A 23,884-nucleotide genomic window follows, 5' to 3' on the forward strand; every position below is an offset into this window, starting at 1 on the left:
TTGGTATCTGACACGAAACAGCTATCCAGTAGGTCGTGGCATGTGAGTCACAGCTGATGCTCTGAAAAGGCCGTATGAACGTTTTTTTCCAGTTAATTGCGTTTGACAGAATTGCAATCTAAGTGAAGTTCTGTAATTCTTTAAAGTTCTCGCAAGCGCCAAACGTCAAATGAAATGCAAGGCCGTCTGTAGTGCACGTCCCTGTGTTGTTTTGAGGCTGCTGACCTTTGTCCATCGATCCACAAGAGAACACGGTCTGTAAATGTAAAATGCAGGCGATGGGTACATGTTGTACATCGTAAATGCGGTCACACGGATACGCAGAACACTGAAGTATTTGGAACAGTATTTGCAATACGATTTATTTTCCACCAGAACAATTTTGGTTTTAAAGAGTGAACATAGTAAGGATTCTAGGTACAGACAGCACTAAGTCTTACACGTATATTATTATATATCATAGAAATTATGTCGCTCATTTCATCGATTAATATTATATATATGATATGTCAATTGCACTGATACACAATATATCTTTTTTATGTCATACATGTAAATTACACCACAAACATATTTTACTTTAAACAACAACAATATAACAATTAGATTTCTTCATATCATTAAAATTTAGGTTACATTTACGTTCACATGGTAAAGAGTGTACATTTTAAAACTGTAGACATGTGCCCAGACTTTTCACGTCACTGAAAACTACTTACGAAGCTATATGGCTTGTGAAACTCTCCACCACCCCAAACCCGCCCCACCCTAGAAAAAGGCCCAACTGCTGTCACACCCCCGATGAAGCCGCTATTATTCATCCCCTTATCACTTAATATATTAGGTGTGTATGTATATATGTATATAGGAATATATACATATGTATACGTTAATACATATATATGTATATATTACCAGAGTATTTTAATTGCTACCGAACATCAATAAATAGTTTGAAAAAATGTGTGCTTCTTGTTGCTCCGTACCTCTTTTCAAATATATTGCAACGAAGTCAGGAATGTTTCAGATTAATGTAACTTCAGCATGGCGAGTCACTTTAATGCCTGTGTGAGGACGTCATAATCAGTACTGTGAGGGCAATCACCAGTGCACTGCTGGCCTCTGCGAAAGCGTTACCTGCAACAAACGAAGGGATAATTACAGCAAAATTATAAATAAAGGGTTAATTACAACAAAATGGTAATGCTTGCTCAGAGGACCCATGGCAGAATCAGCTACTAACGTTTGGAATGTATGAAGCTAATACACGTAATTTATGCCACTCACTTTTCATAAAGTCATTCATTAGCGACGTGACGTTACTGTGCAGTGCAGAAACGTGAGACTTATGTTAAGTGGATCATCCTGCCCCGAAATAACAAAATGGTTTCTTCACGGACATGTATGGCAAATCTGTCTTTCTGTCACGAAGACGTATGTGAGTATATGCAGTAACTGTTTATAATAATTTGACACAGATATTATTCTCTGCATAGCAAACTCATTCTTGTCTACCAGTTTCCAGAAATGCTCTCGTGGAGTACCGGATGATTTGAAATCATCATATAAATCGTCGCCTATTCATCCACTACATACAATTTATAAAACACAGCTACTATTCATTGCAGCAGAAAGAAATTCATAGGATTATCTTCCAATAAAGTTTTTGTCTCCCTCTATGTAGTTTCTCCACTTCTTAACCGCTGGGAATTCCTGGTGTACCAGTTACTGAAAGACCTGATTTGTCGAAAGAACTTTGTATGCAATCTGATTGGTTTATGATGGATTTCGAAACCAGGTAACTTTCTGGCGATGGGCCAATCAATCAACGAATTATGTACATGGTGGTTATAATTAAACTCTCGCTAACTGAGCCAGTGTAATCGGAAAACTATTTACCGTATGGGTACCGAACTTTAGAGGACTGATGGTCAGACTGTACGCTGCACGACTTGCGTTGTTTGTAGTGTTAGTGTCATTACTGACTTGAGACACCGGCACTGGCACGGTGAAGTAGGGCTCAAACATGAGCATCAGTGTGCAGACAGTCAACATGGCGGTGGACAAGGTGAGCAGGTCTTTACTGCTAAAGCTGTTTTATCAAAACAACAGCAACAGTGCTGCTGCATTTCGCGAGTATCGCCGCTTTACAGAAAAACGGAGAGGTCCTTTTTCCGCAACAGGTTTGAAGAACGTGATTCGAATTTCGGATGAATTGGTGATTTGGAAATTGCTCCTAAGAGAAACCGACAGACGACAACACCACTAACTGCCGAAGAAGTTACTGTTGCCATAGCTGAGAATAGTGCACGCAATGTACGACCTTGAAGTAATGCACGAGCTGTGTCTCGACAGCGAATGATATCGTCCAACGTATCATATGAAATATTTCGGGTGTTATCGGAGCAATCTCTAGTGCTGTTCCAAACTTTCGGAGATGCAGACAGTCGACACACTGAGCAACGTTTGTAAAATTGAGCGTAAACATGATACGCAATCAACAAATGTTACCACTTCAAGTGGAAATTGAAATATGTTTCTTTAAATTGTTTATTCGTTACTTTCTTACATGTCCTTACAAATGTTTCCACAAATATACACATAGCGATAGTATCGCGTACACAAAGTATAAAAGGGCTGTGCATTGGCGTAACTGTCATTAGTACAGAAATGATGCATGTGAAAAGGTTTCCGACGTGATTATGGCCTTATGACGGGAGTGAATACATTTTGAAGGCGAAATGACAGTTGCAGACATAATCATGGGACATTTCATTTCGGATATCGTTAGGTAATTTAAAATTCCGCGATCCACAGTGTGTGTCGAGAATACCAAATTTTAGACGTTGCCCCTCACACGGACAACGTAGTTGCTACGGTCTTCACCTAAGGACCGAGCGACGTTGCGTTTAGTTGTCAGTGTTAACAAACAAGCAACACTGTGTGAAATAATCGCAGAATTGAATGTGCGAGCTATGACCAACTCATCCGCAACGGCAGTGTGGCGAAATTTGGCTTTAATGGACTATGGCAGCAGACAACTGACGCGAGTGCCTGTGCTAACAACTCGACATTGCCTGCAGCTCCTCTCTTGGGTTAGAGGTTATAACAGTTGTGCCCTAGATGACAAAAAAACTGTGACCTGGTCACATGAGTACCGATTTCAGATGGTAAGATCTGATGGTAGCGTTCGAGTGTGGCGCAGACCCCATGACGCCATGGACCCAAATTGGTCACTGTGCAAGCTGGTAGTGGCTTCATAATAGTGTTGGCATTGTTTACATAGAATGGACTTAGTCCTCTGGTCCACCTGAACACAAAATTGACTGGAAATGGCTATGTTCAGCTGCTTGAAGGCCGTTTTCAGCTATCCATGGACTTCATGTTCCCAAACACCGGTGTAATTGTCGTGGATGGCAGTGCACCATATCATCGAGTCATAGCTGTTCGCAACTGGCGTGAAGAACATTCTGGACAGTTCGAGCTAATGGTTGGGCACCCAGATCACCCGATTTGAATTCTATCGCATATCTGTAGTGCATATTCGAGATGTTAGTTCGTGCACAAAATATTGCACCGGCAACACTTTCACAATTATTAATGGCTATAGAGGCAGTGTAGCTCAGTGTTTCTTCAGAAACTTCGACTGACTTGTTGAATCCATGCCACGTCGAGCTGCTGTATTACACTTGGCTAAAGGAGTTCAGACACGATATTAGGAGTTATCCCATTACTTTTGTCACTTCAGGTTATAGCCACCCTGGATACTGCGTGTGCTAAGAATTGGTATGTGTTTAGATATCAGTTGCTTTCTGGATCTCTTCTAAAAACATTCTGTTACGCATTTGGCGGTATCGGGGCTTATTCTTTTATACAGACCAGAATGTGTCTTGGTTTCCACCTTGTTATTGTTGTGGTCTTCAGTCCGAAGACTAGTTTGATGCATCTTACCATTTTACACTAAACTGTGCAAGCTTCTTCTCCCAAGAACATCTGCAATTTACGTCGTTCTGAATGTGATAGCTGTATTCATCTTTTTGTCTCCTTTACGCTTTTTACCCTCACACTTCCATCTAGTATTAAATTGATGATTCCTTGATGTTTCAGATTGTGTCCTATCATCCTATCAACAAATACCTTCTCCTACTCAGGCTGCGGCACAAATGATTTTCCTCCCCAATTATATTCGGTACCTTCTCATTAGTTACGTATATTCCCATCTAATCTTCTACATATTTCGGCAGCGTCGCATTTCAAAAGCTTTATTCTCTCCCTGTGTAAACTGTTTGTCAACCACGTTCCACTTCTGTATATGGCTATATTCCATACAGATACTGTCAGAAAACACTTCCTAACAATTAAATCTGTATACTTGAAAGGAGAGACAGCATTGGTCGTATATTTTTGTTTATTATCGCAAAATCGATTTTCGGTCACTTAGTGACCATCTTCAGTGCTGTAATATATAACTTAAATTAGTAAGCACTGATGTCAATAAGCTTACGGCGATCACATAGACTAACACTATGGAGTCGCCAATCAATAATAATTAAATCTGTATTCGCTGTTGAAAAATCTCTCTTCTTCAGAAGCGATTATTTGCCATTGTCAGTCTACAGTTTATTGCAACCACGACCGAATTCTCTCTATGTTTATGTCCTCCGTACTTCGACCATAATCAGATATTTTTCTGTCCAAATAACAAGACTCATTGGTACTTTAAGGTCTCGTTTCCTAATATAATTCCTTCAGCGTAACCTGATTTAATTCGACTACATTACGTTACCCTTGTTTTGCACCTGTTGGCTGAAATGGCTCTGAGCACTATGTGACTTAACTTCTGAGGTCATCAGTCGCCTAGAACTTAGAACTAATTAAACCTAACTAACCTAAGGACATCACACACAACCATGCCCGAGACAGGATTCGCACCTGCGACCATAGCAGTCGCTCGGTTCCAGACTGTAGCGCCTAGAACCGCACGGCCACTACGGCCGGTTTGCTCCTGTTGATGTTCGTTTTATATCCTCATTTCAAGACATTGTCCATTCCGTTCAACTGCTTTTCCTAGTCCTCCAGTGTCTCTGACAGAAATACAATGATTTTATTTCTTGTCCGTGAACTTTAATTCATACTCAATATATTTCTTTGGTTTCCTTTACAACTTCCTCAATATATATCTTGAATAACATCTTCTCAACCACTGCTCCCCTTTCATGCCGCACAACTCTTATAACTGCCGTCTAGTTTCTGTGCAAGCTGTAAATAGCCTATCACTACCCACATTTTACCTTCAGTATTTCACAGAGAGTATTTCAGTCAACACTGTCAAAAGCTTTCTCTAACAAATGCTATAAACTTAGGTTTGCCTTTCCTTAAACTATCTTCTAAGATAAGTCGTAGGGTCAGTATTCACTCGCGTGTTCACCGAGCGAGGTGGCGCAGTGGCTAGCTAGCACACTGGACTCGCATTCGGGAGGACGACGTTTCAATCTCGCGTCCGGCCATCCTGATTTAGGTTTTCCGTGATTTCCCTAAATCGCCACAGGCAAATGCAGGGATGGTTCCCTGGTTCCCTTGAAACGGCACTGCCGACTTCCTTCTCCGTCCTTCCCTAATCCGATGAGACCGATGACCTCGCTGTCTGGTCTCCTTCCCCAAGCAACCCAACCCAACCCTCGCGTGTTCCTACATTTCTCAGGAATCAAACTGATCTTCTCCGAAGTCGGCTTATGATAGTTTACCATACTTATGTACAGAGTTCGTGTTAGTATTTTGCAGCCATGACTGGTTAAGCTGGTAATTCGGTAATATTCACACCTGGCAGCACCTGCTTTCTTTGTAATTATAATTACTACATTCTTCTTGAAATCTGAGGGTATGTAGCCTGTTTCATACATCTTGCACATCAGATGGAAGAGTTTTGTCCTGGCTGGCTCTCCCAAAGTCTTCAGTAGCTATGACGGAATTTTATCTAGCTTTGTTTACACTTAGGTCTTTCAGTGCTCTCTCAAATACTTCTCGCAATATCATTTCTCCCGTCTCATCTTCATCTGTGTCCTCTTGCATTTCTGTAGTATTGCCTTTAAGTTCATCTCCATTGTGTATAGTCCGCAGCTCGTGATCCAATGGCTAGCGTTGCTGCTTCGGGATCACGGGGTCCTCGGTTCGATTCCCAGCCGGGTTGGGGATTTTCTCTGCCCGGGGACTGGGTGTTTGCGTTGTCCTCATCATTTAATCATAATCGTCATCATTCGTGACGGGGGCTAGATTGGACTTTGAAAAACAATGGACTCAGTAAAAATCGGAACGTTGTACGGGCGCGGATGACCGCACAATTGAGCGCCACACTAACCAAACATCATCATCATCATCATCATCATCCATTGTATAGGCCTCTATATACTCTTTCTAACTTTCAGCCTTCCCTTCCTTGCTTGGGACTGGTTTTCCAATTGAACTCTTTAGTTTCATATTGCTGCTTTTCTTTCTTCCAAAGGCCTCTTTAATTTTCCTGCAGGCGGTAACTACCTTTCACCTAGTTAAATACGCCTCTAAAGCCTTACAACTGTTCTCTAGCCAATCCCGCTTACCCATGTTTCACTTACTATCAGTCTCATTTTTGACGTTTGTATTGCGTTTCGACTTCTTAATTTGGTGCATTATTACATTTTCTCCTTTCATCAGTTAAATTTCATATATCCTGTGTTATCAATGGATTTCTATTACTCCTTGCCTATTTACCTATTTGATCCTTTGCTGCCTTCACTACTTCATCTGTCAAAGCTACCCATTGATCTTCTGCTGTACTCCTGGCCCCTGTTCTAGTCAATCCTTCCCTAATAATCCCGCTGAAATTATCGAAAACTTCTGGTCCTCCCATTTTATATACGTCCCTTCTGCTTAATTCCCTAATTTTTTGGAATTCATTTGTTTTTATCTACTGTTCATAACGATAGTTTCATGTATCATCTAAGTTTGCATTTTATTGTTTTTTATCGTACCATTACGAAGGAATCCAATAAACATAAAATCAGCACTATGTTCACGACCTATGCTTGAGAGAATAAGAGTAGCTAATTGTTCATTCTCCCTCCTCTGTATGTTCGCCGCCTCTGTTTTGGGCCTGGTCATTCGACTACTACGATCCACGATTTTATATTCCAATTTGAGGACAAAATAATTACAGTTTGTTGCATGGAAATGTCCCACACTCTTTACTGCATTTCGTTGCACAGCATTTCTTGTCTCATTTGGTACGACGCTCTTGCGGTTCTCTCAAACGTGCTTACCACTAGTTAGTAGGGTACTTGGAAATTCTGTTCATTAGGCGACATATGCCGTTAGAGACGAGCATCGTACATTCTCGGTCAGCTCCGAGCCCCGCATACGCTCTTCGCCACGGAAACAGCGCGCTCGTAAAGCCGTATTGTGGCGATACGCCTGTAATTGGCAGCTACTAACGCTCGGAGCAGTAACTGTAGCGGTCATTAGGTGCGTGTCTGTCCGTAACGATTCTGGAGACATTTAGTGCTCGTTTATCGCGTGGTTATCTGGACTCGCCAAATCACACCGACCAACCTCGCAACGCTTCACGACTCACTGACCATCGACGTGCTAGCCTTAGCCGGAGCTTACTGACCACGACGCTGTACATCTGCACGAGTTGAACTGTAAGCATATCAAAGGGGAAAAACAGAACTTAAAAGAGTATCCACCAATGTATGTAGAGACGCAATCCATGACTTGCTGCATCTGATCTCGAGAACTGACGGTACTCGTCTTCAGTTAAGTTCCACTAATATGTATACTATGCTTCTAGTAGATAGCGCATGTTAAAATCTGTTTCGTGATATGGATCTTATCAAGTGTTTGCTGCAGCGCATCGAATTGAATCTCTAGATTAGCAATAGCAGTAAATACAATCCTAAATTAAGGTCTGTGAGTAGGCAACCCCCGAAATGAAACGGATAGTAAACATAGTAAACATTTCTTACAAGACATGAACTGATACCTGGTCTTTGAGACTCCCCTCTGAGTAACGTCTATATGTAACGTGGTTATCTATAAAGTTTAACTAACGGTTAAGTATTACCAAAACTCATTTTACGCCTGTCAAACTAGATAATGTTTTTGTAGAGTAATCATGGTAGTTTCTTAATCTGGAGAGGTATTGGAGTAATTTTCGTTAGAAAGGTGGGCGTACTTAAATGACTGACAATCATTTGGATGGCTGCCGTTTAAAATAGTTTCATGCATATGGTAAGAGTTATAATGTGGAAAAGGGTAGCTTCTGAGACTACTACAGATCAGAAGGCAAAGTAATGTGACGATTAACACTTGCTTACATTTCTATGTCTTCTTCATCGGGTTTTACAACCCATAAGGGCTCTCCTACAGTGGCTTTTATCCTCAAGGACTTTTTGAGTTATGTTTTATTTCTGTTAAGTCATTACACATAGTTAATCTTCCACTCATCCTTCAGACGTCATTATTTTTTCATCGCATTCATTTGATCGTTAAAAACCTTTTTCCCTCATTTTCACCATTAGCGTTTTTCGGTATCCTACAATGTTGTCTTTCTTGATTTCAAGCTGGAAGGTTTTGCTGTTTGCTTATGTCATTGTGCAACATCAATTTGTTTACTGAGTAAAAACCCTGGAGATGATCCCTGAGAAGAAGATAAGAAATAGGCGCGTAATGGGGCCCCTTAGAGAAATGGCAGCAAGAGAGGGGAAGAAAACCAATGTGCACTCCGTGTGCATACCGGGGGGAGTCATTCCAGATGTGGAAAGGGTCCTTCCGGATGCCATGAAGGGTACAGGGTGCACCCATCTGCAGGTGGTCGCTCATGTCGGCACCAATGATGTGTGTCGCTATGGATCGGAGGAAATCCTCTCTGGCTTCCGACGGCTATCTGATTTGGTGAAGACTGCCAGTCTCGCTAGCGGGATGAAAGCAGAGCTCACCATCTGCAGCATCGTCGACAGGACTGACTGCGGACCTTTGGTACAGAGCCGAGTGGAGGGTCTGAATCAGAGGCTGAGACGGTTCTGCGACCATGTGGGCTGCAGATTCCTCGACTTGCGCCATAGGGTGGTGGGGTTTCGGGTTCCGCTGGATAGGTCAGGAGTCCACTACACGCAGCAAGCGGCTACACGGGTAGCAGGGGTTGTGTGGCGTGGACTGGGCGGTTTTTTAGGTTAGATGGCCTCGGGCAAGTACAGAAAGGGCAACAGCCTCAAAGGGTGCGGAGCAAAGTCAGGACATGCGGGGACCAAGCAGCAATCGGTATTGTAATTGTAAACTGTCGAAGCTGCGTTGGTAAAGTACCGGAACTTCAAGCGCTGATAGAAAGCACCGAAGCTGAAATCGTTATAGGTACAGAGAGCTGGCTTAAGCCAGAGATAAATTCTGCCGAAATTTTTACACAGGTACAGACGGTGTTCAGGAAGGATAGATTGCATGCAACCGGTGGTGGAGTGTTTGTCGCTGTTAGTAGTAGTTTATCCTGTAGTGAAGTGGAAGTGTATAGTTCCTGTGAATTATTATGGGTGGAAGTTACACTCAACAACCGAGCTGGGTTAATAATTGGCTCCTTTTACCGACCTCCCGACTCAGCAGCGTTAGTGGCAGAACAACTGAGAGAAAATTTGGAATACATTTCGCATAAATTTCCTCAGCATGTTATAGTCTTAGGTGGAGATTTCAATTTACCAGATATAGACTGGGACACTCAGATGTTTAGGACGGGTGGTAGGGACTGAGCATCGAGTGACATTATTCTGAGTGCACTATCCGAAAATTACCTCGAGCAATTAAACAGAGAACCGACTCGTGGAGATAACATCTAGGACCTACTGATAACAAACAGACCCGAACTTTTCGACTCTGTAAGTGCAGAACAGGGAATCAGTGATCATAAGGCCGTTGTAGCATCCCTGAATATGGAAGTTAATAGGAATATAAAAAAAGGGAGGAAGGTTTATCTGTTTAGCAAGAGTAATAGAAGGCAGATTTCAGACCACCTAACAGATCAAAACGAAAATTTCTGTTCCGACACTGACAATGTTGAGTGTTTATGGAAAAAGTTCAAGGCAATCGTAAAATGCGTTTTAGACAGGTACGTGCCGAGTAAAACTGTGAGGGACGGGAAAAACCCACCGTGGTACAACAACAAAGTTAGGAAACTACTGCGAAAGCAAAGAGAGCTTCACTCCAAGTTTAAATGCAGCCAAAACCTCTCAGACAAACAGAAGCTAAGCGATGTCAAAGTTAGCGTAAGGAGGGCTATGCGAGAAGCGTTCAGTGAATTCGAAAGTAAAATTCTATGTACAGACTTGACAGAAAATCCTAGGAAGTTCTGGTCTTACGTTAAATCAGTAAGTGGCTCGAAACAGCATATCCAGACACTCCGGGATGATGATGGCATTGAAACAGAGGATGACACGCGTAAAGCTGAAATACTAAACACCTTTTTCCAAAGCTGTTTCACAGAGGAAGACCGCACAGCAGTTCCTTCTCTAAATCCTCGCACAAACGAAAAAATGGCTGACATCGAAATAAGTGTCCAAGGAATAGAAAATCAACTGGAATCACTCAACAGAGGAAAGTCCACTGGACCTGACGGGATACCAATTCGATTCTACACAGAGTACGCGAAAGAACTTGCCCCCCTTCTAACAGCCGTGTACCGCAAGTCTCTAGAGGAACAGAGGGTTCCAAATGATTGGAAAAGAGCACAGGTAGTCCCAGTCTTCAAGAAGGGTCGTCGAGCAGATGCGCAAAACTATAGACCTATATCTCTGACGTCGATCTGTTGTAGAATTTTAGAACATGTTTTTTGCTCGAGTATCATGTCGTTTTTGAAACCCAGAATCTACTATGTAGGAATCAACATGGATTCCGGAAACAGCGATCGTGTGAGACCCAACTCGCGTTATTTGTTCATGAGACTCAGAAAATATTAGATACAGGCTCCCAGGTAGATGCTATTTTTCTTGACTTCCGGAAGGCGTTCGATACAGTTCCGCACTGTCGCCTGATAAACAAAGTAAGAGCCTACGGAATATCAGACCAGCTGTGTGGCTGGATTGAAGATTTTTTAGCAAACAGAACACAGCATGTTGTTATCAATGGAGAGACGTCTACAGACGTTAAGGTAACCTCTGGCGTGCCACAGGGGAGTGTTATGGGACCATTGCTTTTCACAATATATATATATGGTTCAAATGGCTCTGAGCACCATGGGACTCAACTGCTGTGGTCATAAGTCCCCTAGAACTTAGAACTACTTAAACCTAACTAACCTAAGGACAGCACACAACACCCAGCCATCACGAGGCAGAGAAAATCCCTGACCCCGCCGGGAATCGAACCCGGGAACCCGGGCGTGGGAAGCGAGAACGCTACCGCACGACCACGAGATGCGGGCAATATATATAAATGACCTAGTAGATAGTGTCGGAAGTTCCATGCGGCTTTTCGCGGATGATGCTGTAGTATACAGAGAAGTTGCAGCATTAGGAAATTGTAGCGAAATGCAGGAAGATCTGCAGCGGATAGGCACTTGGTGCAGGGAGTGGCAACTGTCCCTTAACATAGACAAATGTAATGTATTGCGAATACATAGAAAGAAGGATCCTTTATTGTATGATTATATTATAGCGGAACAAACACTGGTAGCAGTTACTTCTGTAAAATATCTGGGAGTATGCGTGCGGAACGATTTGAAGTGGAATGATCATATAAAATTAATTGTTGGTAAGGCGGGTACCAGGTTGAGATTCATTGGGAGAGTGCTTAGAAAATGTAGTCCAGCAACAAAGGAGGTGGCTTACAAAACACTCGTTCGACCTATACTTGAGTATTGCTCATCAGTGTGGGATCCGTACCAGATCGGGTTGACGGATGAGATAGAGAAGATCCAAAGAAGAGCGGCGCGTTTCGTCACAGGGTTATTTGGTAACCGTGATAGCGTTACGGAGATGTTTAATAAACTCAAGTGGCAGACTCTGCAAGAGAGGCGCTCTGCATCGCGGTGTAGCTTGCTCGCCAGGTTTCGAGAGGGTGCGTTTCTGGATGAGGTATCGAGTATATTGCTTCCCCCTACTTATACCTCCCGAGGAGATCACGAATGTAAAATTAGAGAGATTAGAGCGCGCACGGAGGCTTTCAGACAGTCGTTCTTCCCGCGAACCATACGCGACTGGAACAGGAAAGGGAGGTAATGACAGTGGCACGTAAAGTGCCCTCCGCCACACACCGTTGGGTGGCTTGCGGAGTATGAATGTATGGTTGGTTCAAATGGCTCTGAGCACTATGGGACTCAACTGCTGAGGTCATTAGTCCCCTAGAACTTAGAACTAGTTAAACCTAACTAACCTAAGGACATCACAAACATCCATGCCCGAGGCAGGATTCGAACCTGCGACCGTAGCGGTCCTGCGGTTCCAGACTGCAGCGCCTTTAACCGCACGGCCACTTCGGCCGGCCAGTATGAATGTAGATGTAGATGTAGATGTAGATGTAGTTTCAGGAACATATTTTCGGAAATTCGTGGTTTTGATGTTAGAGGTCATTTATTCAACGTTTGTTAATATAGCATTTACACTCTTTGTTGGAAAAAAGTGTTACGCAATTTCAAAAACTATTATGTCTCAAATGCATTCATAGTGTTTGTCCATTTAATGCCAGTAAATTATTATCTGTGACCACGTTGCCCTGAACGCACCCCCCCCCCCCTCCCCCCGCCCCATCCGTTTTCTGATGAATATTACGGATTTTTTTAATCTCAAATTTTCTGGTTAGTTACCTTCATGTTACTACTACGCTTCAAAATGCTATATACGTACATGCTTTTCTAAATCATTTTGCAACAGTGGAGATCTGTATTATGAATATAAAACAGTACCCATACAAGCGAATGCAGTCTGGAAGGACGTATTTTAATAATAACGGTGTATATACTTCGCTGATAATTTGTAACAAAATAATTCTGACCATCTGCAACAAAACAAATAAGTTGAACGGGTAATGCTCTGACTGCCCCTCCCGAAAAGTTCGTACACAGTTACCCTCCGTCTGAATAAACCACTGAGTATTTTACATTCCTTCCTAAATGCACCGAGGATTTACCAAGAATGTGTGCGACTATCAGCTCCTGGGGGATGGATATAGAGCGATGGGGTTTGGAACCTGTGATGAGAAACCAATGAAAAAATCGGGAAAATCATTTTAATGCAACAACAAGAGCTGCTTACTAGCTACCAGTTTGATACTCGTCAAGCAAATTACACGGCCTCTCACATTAATGTGACTACCACCTATATTCGAAATGAACATGCAATAACAACTCACAGATGGCAGATGTAAGCATTAGCAATGGAGGGGATATAATGTTTGTTCGGGAAGACGTGGTCAACAGTTCAGTCGTTGAGGTAATACGGAAACGGAGCGATTTATCTGATGTCCAAAAGGCCATGATCATCGGCTTTCGGGCAAACGGGCGATGGATTTTTGAAACGACTAAGTTTGTAATCCCTTCGCGTGCCGCCTTGTTCACTGATGAGCCGAAACAATATAACCACCTGCTTAATACCTTGTTTGTCCGTATTTGGAATGAGATACATTATTGGTTCTGAGTAACAGGGATATGTCAACGCACAGGTCACAAAGTTCCCGTAAATAACGTACCGCTGATATCTGTACGCGGTGATGGTTCCCGATAGAGGCCGAGATGGGATCCATAGGACGTACTTCAGGCGAATTTGGTCGCTGAGACATCACAGTGAGTTCACTATTATCCTCATCAAATCTCTATAGCAAGGTTCTAGCTTCGAGACACGGACAGTTATACTCCTAAAAAATGATATTGCCGGCGGGGAAGAGATCAAGTATGAAGTGATGCAGGTGGTTCGCAGCTTTCGTCGTGTCTTCGATTACTACCACAGGTCATATGCAAGCGCAGGAGAATGTCTCCCATAGCATAATATTGTGCCCACCAGCCTGCGTCCGTTGCGCATTGCACGTTTTGAACCCGCTCGATGACGGCGTTTGTGGAGACGAACATCGACCTAGTGTAGCAAAAATGTGATTTACCCGACGGTCGAATTCCGATTGTCCGGAGCCCACTGTAGTCATAATTGATGATGTCTTTGGGTCAACATGTGAACACGTAAAGGTCGTCTACTGCGGAGCTCCATCTTCAAAAATGTACTAAGAACGGTTTGATCCGAAACACTTGTGCGTGCACCAGCATTGAGCTCTTTCGGCAGAGATGCCACAGATCACAATCTATCCTACTTTATAGAGCAGACAAGCCTAAGAACACCAAGCTCTTTGAAGGGAAAGGGCATCTAACCATTTAGTACTTAGTGGTAGTTTCATTGTACTTCTACCTCTTTCCGTAGATGCTCACGACAGTAGCATAGGAAACTTCGACCAGTTTCGCTGTTTTCGAGATACTCGTTCACAGTCCCTGGGTAATAATAATCTGTCGTTTGTCAGAGTCGCTTATCTCGATGAATTTCCCCATTTTCAGTCTATATCTTCGCTTGGGTGATTCCCCGTCCGTGTCTTGTTCGCTTACATACATTTGTTATCCCGTCACGTATCCTTAAAGGCACCATGTGGCATCCATCGGCCAGGTGGACAGTAGTCATAATTCCTTAGCTTATCAGGGTATATCGCACATGGCAAAATTGTGCTATCCAAAAACGGCGCCGAGGTAGTACTGGTGCACAACGGGCCGTAGATGACAGGGCTTGACGACGTCGGCTATTATGTGTACGGGCGAATAGACGTGCAACTGTTGAGCAACTGACCCTCCAGATGAACTAAGGGGCTACCAATAGTGTCTATTCAATGGCCGTTTAGCGAACGTTGCTGTCTATGGGTCTCTGCAGCACACGCCTGTTTTATGCAACGATGCTGACTCCTCTTCATCGGCGACGTAGGCGGAACTTACACGCCAATACCTCACGTGGACGTTCACTGAATGGCGACAGGTGGCCTTCTCAGGTAAATCACGTTTAATGCTCTATCGGAGAGACGACCTTTGGCGTGTATAGCGTGAAACGTCTGAAAACAACACTCTGCAACAGTCGTCAGAGGCTCCAGGCCGGAGGGCATTCCCCGGATAATGTTGTCATTCTGGGATGCACAGTGGATCAGCACAAGTATGCATCAATCCTTCTGGACCATTTCCACCGCTACATGCAGTCTGTTTCTCCTTGACACGATTGCATCTATCAGCAGGACAATGTTAAAGTCACACAGCTCGCAGTGTACGTGCGTTGTTCAAAGAGTTTATCCTACTTGTGCGCGGGATGGATTAGCCGAGCGGTCTAGGGCGCTGCAGTCGTGGACTGTGCGGCTGGTCCCGGCGGAGGTTCGAGTCCTCCCTCTGGCATGGGTGTGTGTGTTTGTCCTTAGGATAATTTAGGTTAATTAGTGTGTAAGGGTAGGGACTGATGACCTCAGCAGTTAAGTCCGATAAGATTTCACACACACATTATCCTACTTGCCAGTCCACCAAACTCTCCGGACTTAAACCCAGTCGATAATATGTGGGGAAGCTTGATCAGGCTGCTCGTGCCATTCATCCTCAACCGGAAAATATAGTGGAGCAAGCGGCGGCGCTCCACATTCATGTCGGTACATTCCAGAACCTCACTGACTCTCCCTGCATGCACCACAGCGGTCACCACTGCAATTTACTGGTTATTCAGGCTTTTGACAAATGAACAGTGTAATATAGTTATAGAAGTCTATATTGTATCACTCCTGCTGTAGCGTCAATAATAAAAATAAAATAATAAAAATTTATTCTGCTTTCCTGTCGTAAATAGTAAAATAGGTTTACATAACACAGTAATCTTAGTACATACTCCACTTTTATCTTCCCTGACGCTAAGTGTAATGCGTTTTAACCTTGACAACAGCGAACCAAATTGATTTTGTGTAATTGTATCTGTATTATTCACACTGTGGTACATGGGGTGCCATTAGGGGCTGTAACAGGAATTTTCTGTTGCCTAATGATTAACGTGTCGATCTAAACTAGTAGAAAATACTATCTGTAGCGCTTGGTGTTCCATAAAAATAACTTTTCTTCAATAATTATGAGCTTTGGGCAGCACCTGCAACCACTGAATCTTGGAGTCGACTACTGCGGGCGTTCTGAAATTCAAACAGCACATCGCTACCGAAGGACTACCGTCTTGTTTCGAAATTTCCTCCGACGCACAGTTATTAATCGTGGCAATTGTGAATTAAAGACATTACAGCTTTCTAATATATTGTTCCAGTTCTTATTATCTCACACAAAATTCAATACATGAGGCACTTCACTATCCATGCAGTCACTGTTGGATCTATCTTCATCATATATTTTCGATAGATTTATTATGATCCTTTGAAGTAGTGCCAAACAAATGTTGAAGCTTCTTAATACCAGTTCTCCTACATCTAGGAAATGTGCGTAGTATCGGCCTGTAATGAGCGACAGCAGTGACCAATGTTCCAACACTAGAGGGAGGAGTCTCGTCCATGGCTTCTTCATTACGAGCGTAGTGCTTACCCACTTGCTCATGGATGAGGAATACAAATCAGTGTCTTAAGTACTGCTTCACTCCGATCGATGTGGTCATAGAGCACTTCTGTGACGCCCACATTTACTGGGAGTTACTTTAAATATTTGAAACTTTCGTGAAGAGCTTTTTTTATCCGGGGGAAAATTGTTTTTATCTTTTCTCTAACGATATTTCTATTCCGCAACCCCTTTTCGTTGTCACGAATAACTTACTGCTGATGGTAAAACAAGGCTTAAATCGCTTAGTTTTAATTGTTTCTAACAACAAGAACATACGTACCACTGAGTCTGACATCAACATTTTAAACATTTTGCAAAGACATGCTCAAGTGAATACGAAGTTTCGAGTGAGAGGCTATTTTCACGCCTAGAGAAGGGCTGTGAGTGAATTAGATTCAACATAATGTCTTGACATTTCTCCAATAAAGTATTGACAGCTGAGTTCTTGGCACACCAAGCCGCTGCCGGCGCCCGCGTTAAGCACCAAGTTTCACTCGGCCGGCAGTACACAAGTTGACCTTTGAGTGGCAACACTGGCAAGCAGAGACGAGGCTTATATGTATCGCGGCAGTATGGGATCCATCTGTCGACCGTCTTCTCAGACCGCATCCACTTATTTTAGTCGTCCAGCATTTCCGATCATTTACTTCAAGAGAGGAGCAGTAAAGAAAGAACGAGCTCTGACTGTATAGTAATAATTGAAAATCTCTGCCGGAACGTGACGTGAATCCGAATATCCTCTTTAATCATGATGATAATGTCTGAGCACACCTACAGCACTGACGCCAACTTTGGTGTCACTGGTGTTCTCATCAATAATTTTGTATAGTTTTTCCCACGGGGAACATGGGAGATCTCCACTGAAAAAGTAGCGTCGCTGAAGGAACATGAATTACACGGCAGCGAAGGATATATAAAAAAACTAAATACGCTTAAAATGACTGTAATGATTTTGATGAATCAAACGACGGTATAATGACGGCATATCACTACAGTCCGCTCAGATTCGATGAACCAACAATGTAATGAATGTATGGTGACATAACGAGTAGAAAAACCTCTCGTAATAGTGTTCCTAAACGATATTTGCAAATGTCAGAGACACTGAAAGTGAAGCGAGCTCAGATAGTCCAATAGCTAAGCAGGAGATCTGTCTCTGGCACAAACCTCGGTGATCGGTGGATATTCAAAACATTGTTCGTCCCGCTTAGAGACATAGAGACATCAGGAAGACGAGTGGGACACTTTCGAGCCATCTGCATTAGTGTTTTACGTGGATGATTTTTCCTCTGAGGTAGGGCTGATCCTCGATAAACGTCGTATCGGCCTCCTGTGGCTACTGGTGCCGTAATTGATTCTGTGAAGGATGACTTGTTGCCTCGAAAAGGGCGAGTGGGGGAGGGAGTACCAGAGTCCTTGTGGGATCTGTGGATATTTACATATTGACAGTACATCTCGAACTCTCCATGCATTGAAAACTGAAGGTGTATCCGCTTGCTACAAGCAGAAAAGTCAGTAATGATCTAAACCCACTTACACGTGAGACTTATTATGAACCAGAAAGAGGTAAAAATTTGGGATTCAGTGGTGAAGAAAGCCGTGGGAATTCGATTAGCATAGCATTTACAAATAGCAATAGATGTTTCCATGTGGAAACGTTAAGGAATCCGGTCCTTGACATAAATTGCGAAGATATATCGCGAAAGGATGCGAACACTTGAGCACTTTCTTCACCTGCCTCCGGGTGGTGCTCATGTGCAAGGTATACCGACCAGCATGTATTGTCACGGTCTCGTTCTCGCAGTTCTACCGCATTGGAGCATAAATGACCGCCCCCGACACGACATCAGGGTCTTGGTTCACTCGAGACTTGAAGATGTGTGGCCGAAACATTACTGTAAGCGTTGGACGGCTACATGCCCGAAATTGAATGTTTTATTTATTACACTGAGATAAACTGAAAATACAGTATTCTTTTTGTTATTCCTCTTACATTTGCAGTGGCCATTCACAAACACCGGCAGCCATGTTTTCCGAACCAGTAAATATTTCTACAGATTCATAACGACTGAATCGAACGTTTGGGAAAGCTCGAAAAATAGGAAGTAAGTAAGTGTCCGCATTGACACTCCAGCATGAGACGAAACAAGGTGGCCTGCTATGCGCTTCCTGCTGGCCAGTGGTTCCCTTATTTCAGACAGGCATCTAGCATTCCCAGCAATACGGTTGATTACTCTGTATTTACAGCAGTATTAAATGCAAATCATGTCCACCTTTAAATAGAGAATACTCGTAGGAACTGCCTCCAAAATTCTGAAACAACTGAAGAATTAATGTAGAAGATATTTAAAATTTTAGAAAATGAGACGACGTTAATAACACACCAAAATGAGAAATGTCTTTGAAATCTAAAGAACTATAAGAGGACATTAGAAAATGTTTCAATTTATCTGTTTGTAGAATTGTATGTGAAGGCACAGAAAAGATACAAAATTTTATAACAATTGGCACCACCTCTAAGTTCACTACTTACTGTGATTGAGATAGCAACACGTTTTTAAGTTCTATTGAAAATTATGCACTTTCAACCGATATTATAGCGGGTAGTATAATGCAGAAAATTTGCTCTTGCTCAGGAATGTCAGAGATGGCCTTCTGTAAATATCGAAGTATGGTTCATCATATTATACCGTTGGCGTTATCAAACACTGGCTATTTACGGGTCTTACCATTGGGTTCTCGTATTAACTGTGGGCCTCAGAATGGAAGCAGTCCAATTAAGTTTAAATATAAAATGACGCGGGTCAATGTCGTAGAAAATTTCTAGGAAGTAATTTGGTCGATCATGACGCAGCCTCGATGACTTACGCGCTAGGCTCTGGTATTTGTTTATTTTTCAGTTTCTGAAGAAGTCACCATTACATCAAGAATATAAGCAGGGACCCATTCCATGATTTGTGATTGTGTCGCTGACGGTTCCTGGGAACCAACAAGATAAATAACCAGAAAGGAAACATGTCTCTGTTAACTGCTATCCAGGCCCATGTTTAAGATTTTCTCCGATCGAGACGTATGTTTAAGATTTTCTCCGATCAAGACGTAAACTGGTCATACGAATATTCAAAATGGCGTGACGATGAACTACAGGTCCATTTTTCCGGTATATTCTTGTTTAGATTCGATTACTAGGATGGCCGCTTATATGATAGACTGTGTGCTGGAAAGATTAGATTATGAGCCGCAACATACCACAAACACTGGGAATGACACATCATCGCAGATTATCGTAAAACCGAGTCGACACAAACTGATTTCTCTCAAAGGCTTCCGTTACTCTAGGGAGTTTCTAGAAGGTAGCATCCTGATTGTCTTTCGACACCTTCTAGACTCGGTATTTCGTAAAGAAATATTCAAGCCGCCAGGAATTTCATCATGATGTGCAATAAAGAGGATAGCACTTCTTCACTGACTTAATCTGTGTGCAACATGAATGATCATTCTCAATATACTTCAGTTTCAAGATCGTGGAAACAGTCATTAATATTTTCAATCCTTTTGCCTGAAACTATAGTTCCTAGAGAAGTCCCTCGACACAATTTTCTTTCTTTAAACATAACGACAGCTGACAGACCATCAAACGCCGCAAATTAATTCCTAAGAAATATGTCAGGTTGTCAGATAACTCTCGTGCGTCGCGTAACATGAACAGCAGCATCAATTTTATTCTTTCTTAACTACTGCATGAAGCACGAATCCATGGAGTCATTTTTCATGTTTTCTGTAGTTCCTCAGCGCCGTTTGTATTCTTAGACATATGTTCCGTCTATGCAACAAAATGAAAGTCTGTTTGTTACGTGCTATACGCGTTTCACTTCTTCTTTATGAAGCATTTCTCAGTGTCCTGTAATACGCGTTTCTTTGACATGTGTTGCAATTTCGTTGCATCATGATTCCTAATTAGTCACTATATTAAATTTTTTAGATAATTTCTTATTTGTAGAATAACCAACTACAATTGAAAACTCGTAACATAACAGGAAAACTTTCACATACACTAATCCCTTACAATAAACAAGAAAGTAATGAATGACATAATCAATATAAGTAACATCTGAATGCTCATGCTACGCACTTAAAAAAATAAAAAACAGAGATATAGAGCATAATCAGATGAATTAATAACTACATGTCCTACGATAGACACTTAAGCAAAAAAAAAAAACCATAACTCGCTATTCCCTCGATTCAAATCTCCCCTTCTCTCCTCTCCTCCCTGATCAGGACCCGTAACACACACACACACATACACGCACACACACACATACCGATAGTAAATAAACGAATGTCAGCCTACATAAAAACACCACAATGAAAACAAAAGACGAAAGAAAACTGCACAGCGAGATTTGGTAGCACTGTATACAGTAAACGACCACACAACCAACACACATTGAAAGTGAAGAAATCTACTGAAGTATACTTGAAAACTACGAAAATCGGGCATCGTGGTGTACTCAGGCCAACGAGGTACAAATTCACGGCTACCCATATGGTGTAATATTACAAAATCCTTAGTAGAACCAAATACAAATTTAATCTTATGAAAGTCGAGCTCCAAAAATTTTTTCTTTCCTAAAAATATGAGAATAACTAAAAATTGCATTATAGTAATCTATATGGTATCATTATATGAGTCAGTTATTATATAAATAAAACAAACATGTGTTGCAGGCCAATGAAGATACTTCATTTAAAAGGAAAGGAAACACGTATGGCACAAAACAAACAGTCTTTCATGTAGTTCGACAAACGAACCTCGTCTCCCAAAACTAATTCATACGTTTGACAGCGCCAGTAAAATATGAGCTAGTAGTCATTTTTGTTAGAGCAGCCTTTCGCCATTTAGAAGTTTTGAAGTTTTATAACTGTTGAGTGAGGAACAAAAATCGGATTGGAGTGAATAGGTACGATGTATAAGAATAAAACATGACAGCACATATACGAACTGCATCTTATTCTGAGAGCAGATTGATAGACTGCTAACTGCAGTATATCGTTAGACATAAATTTTGAGTCAGTACCGACTTGAGGAATCTTGGGCGGTCTGGTGCGACAGAATCAATTTATTAACTTTTTGGTTACGAAATAAGCTGAAGTGTATCACATTACATTTACGTCGATGCTACAACACTCCGGGAAACGAGGGCAAACGAATCCAGGAAAGAGCTGACGAGGTGCGGTGAGGGGAGGAACGAGACACTAACTCAGTCAAGGAAACTGTATTACGTTGACAGATGGCGGGCGAAATGTGAATTGAGAAGGTCTCTCGCTTGGTGAAAGACGTAGAAAATCTCGTACTACTGAATGCAGAAGTATCTGGCAATGGAGGAAGTACAGAACCTAAAGGGGAAACAAAATATAATCACTCAAAAACGTTATCCAACAACAGATAATGTTTGCTAGCATTTAACAGCGCTATCTTTATACACTTATTTCTCCAACGAAAATTAGATCTCCAGAAACTCTCTTATATGCATTTCAACGAAAACAGAGAAACTACCATTTTTTCAGTTATATTAAATGTATTTGTTGTAGTAATAATGACAATGTTATTACAAATATCGTGCAAAAATACATGTTGAGAGAAAGGAAAAAGGAAATGGAATAAATCCGGTGAAGAAAAAATTGGAATGACGAAGAACCAAAGAAGAAGAAATGGTGGTAGAACGCGACTACGTGATTCCTTTTTTTTCTGAGAACAATGTTGACATTTAGTTTAAAAGCTAGTTTTGTTTTTGTATTTGGTCAGCTTATTGTGAACAATAGTTCCCATAAATCTATGTACACCTGGAACATAATGATCGGGTTGTGATGTACAATTTGCAGCTTCCGTTTTTCTAGATCATTGAATCTAGTTTGTTGACGAATATTAATGAAACGTGCCTATGGAGTGCCTTCGAAAATGCATGATGTCTCAATGAAATAGTTTATTTTCTGACATCTCAAATGTATACCAATAACATTAGTTCGTGAATAAGCTAAACCTACAAATATTGGACGAACGTTTTGTCCGGCGTGTTGTCTTCACTCCGAAGAATTGTTTGATGCAGCTCTCCACGCTGGTCTGTACTGTGTAGTGCTCTTTGTCCTCGCATTTCAAACGCAAACTACTTCTATTTTAATATGGTTTGTATAATCAAGAGTGAAGCCTTGGAACCCCTCTACAACTTTTACCCCCTAAGGTTCTCATTATTACCAAATTGAAGAGTAATTGATTTTTCAAAATTTGCCCTATCAACTGATACGTTCTTTTAATCACATTGCACCATAGATTTCAATCAGTATCTCCTCATTACTTACCCGAACTACCAAACCAATCATCAGGATTCTGCAGTAGCACCACACTTTAGAAGTTTATTTTTTCTTCTTTCCTGAGCTTTTAATCGTCTACGTTCCCCTTCCACTTCACACATACGTTCATAAACAACTTCGTAACCATTTCCAGCCCAATGGGTCCGTCTGAACCCATTACAGTTTTAAGGTATTTCTGCAGTACCGACGAAAGCCCATTAGTTCCACATGGCTTTGTTACATTCTGGTGTGTGTAAATTTGTCACTATATGGCAGCACCAACATGATTGTGTGAACTGGTTCAGTATGGACCTATTAGAAAAATACTGTCATAATTGAAATCGTGTTTAATGGGTTGCTAAGAGATTTTACAAGTCAAATATAATGTTTTAATATTTTTTGAATGCAACGTAAATTTTGGATTTGAAAACGTTCACACTTAAACTTGTAGTGATGTGAAAAAATGAGTCCTTTGCGCAAACGCTTTTCTCACCTCTGACAGTCTGTGTTTTATGTCCTGTCTACTTCAGGATTCGTCATTTATTTTACTTCCCGAGTAACTTCACTCGTCTACTAGCTCTAGCACCATATCAGTATACTTTTCTTTCATTCACATAACATTGTCTTCAAGACTGATCATTTTTAGAGCTCATCAATACATTCTTTCCACATTTCAATCTTCTGTTCTTTGAGTTGTACTGGCATGCCATCTGAGATGCTGATATTCAGATACTGCTTTTATTTCCTTAGGTGTTATCCAGAGTTTTCCACCGTCGACGTCTCTGGTGCTCATATTTAACGAATTGTGCAAATGACGGTTAATAATAAAATCAACATTATGTCTTTCTCACTTTTTTGACCTTTTCTGTCCACAGACCTTTCCTAATCCGTTACCTATGGAAACATATGTAGACGTGTCTTGGTTACACAGCTCCAAAT

The 23,884-nt window shown here is 41.7% G+C and overlaps 1 protein-coding gene across 1 annotated transcript in view; it reads right to left on the minus strand.

The window, feature by feature from the left end:
• Window positions 1-376: 376 nt before the first annotated feature.
• Window positions 377-23,884, minus strand: part of LOC126249028 (uncharacterized) — a 1,135,715-nt gene continuing 1,112,207 nt past the window's right edge. The window contains exon 6 of the mRNA XM_049950638.1: window positions 377-1,137. Within this exon, the coding sequence (XP_049806595.1) occupies window positions 1,058-1,137 (80 nt within the window). The 3' untranslated portion in view covers window positions 377-1,057. The remainder of the gene's footprint in view (window positions 1,138-23,884) is intronic.

Source organism: Schistocerca nitens, chromosome 3 (genome assembly GCF_023898315.1).
Source record: "Schistocerca nitens isolate TAMUIC-IGC-003100 chromosome 3, iqSchNite1.1, whole genome shotgun sequence".
NCBI lineage: Eukaryota > Metazoa > Arthropoda > Insecta > Orthoptera > Acrididae > Schistocerca > Schistocerca nitens.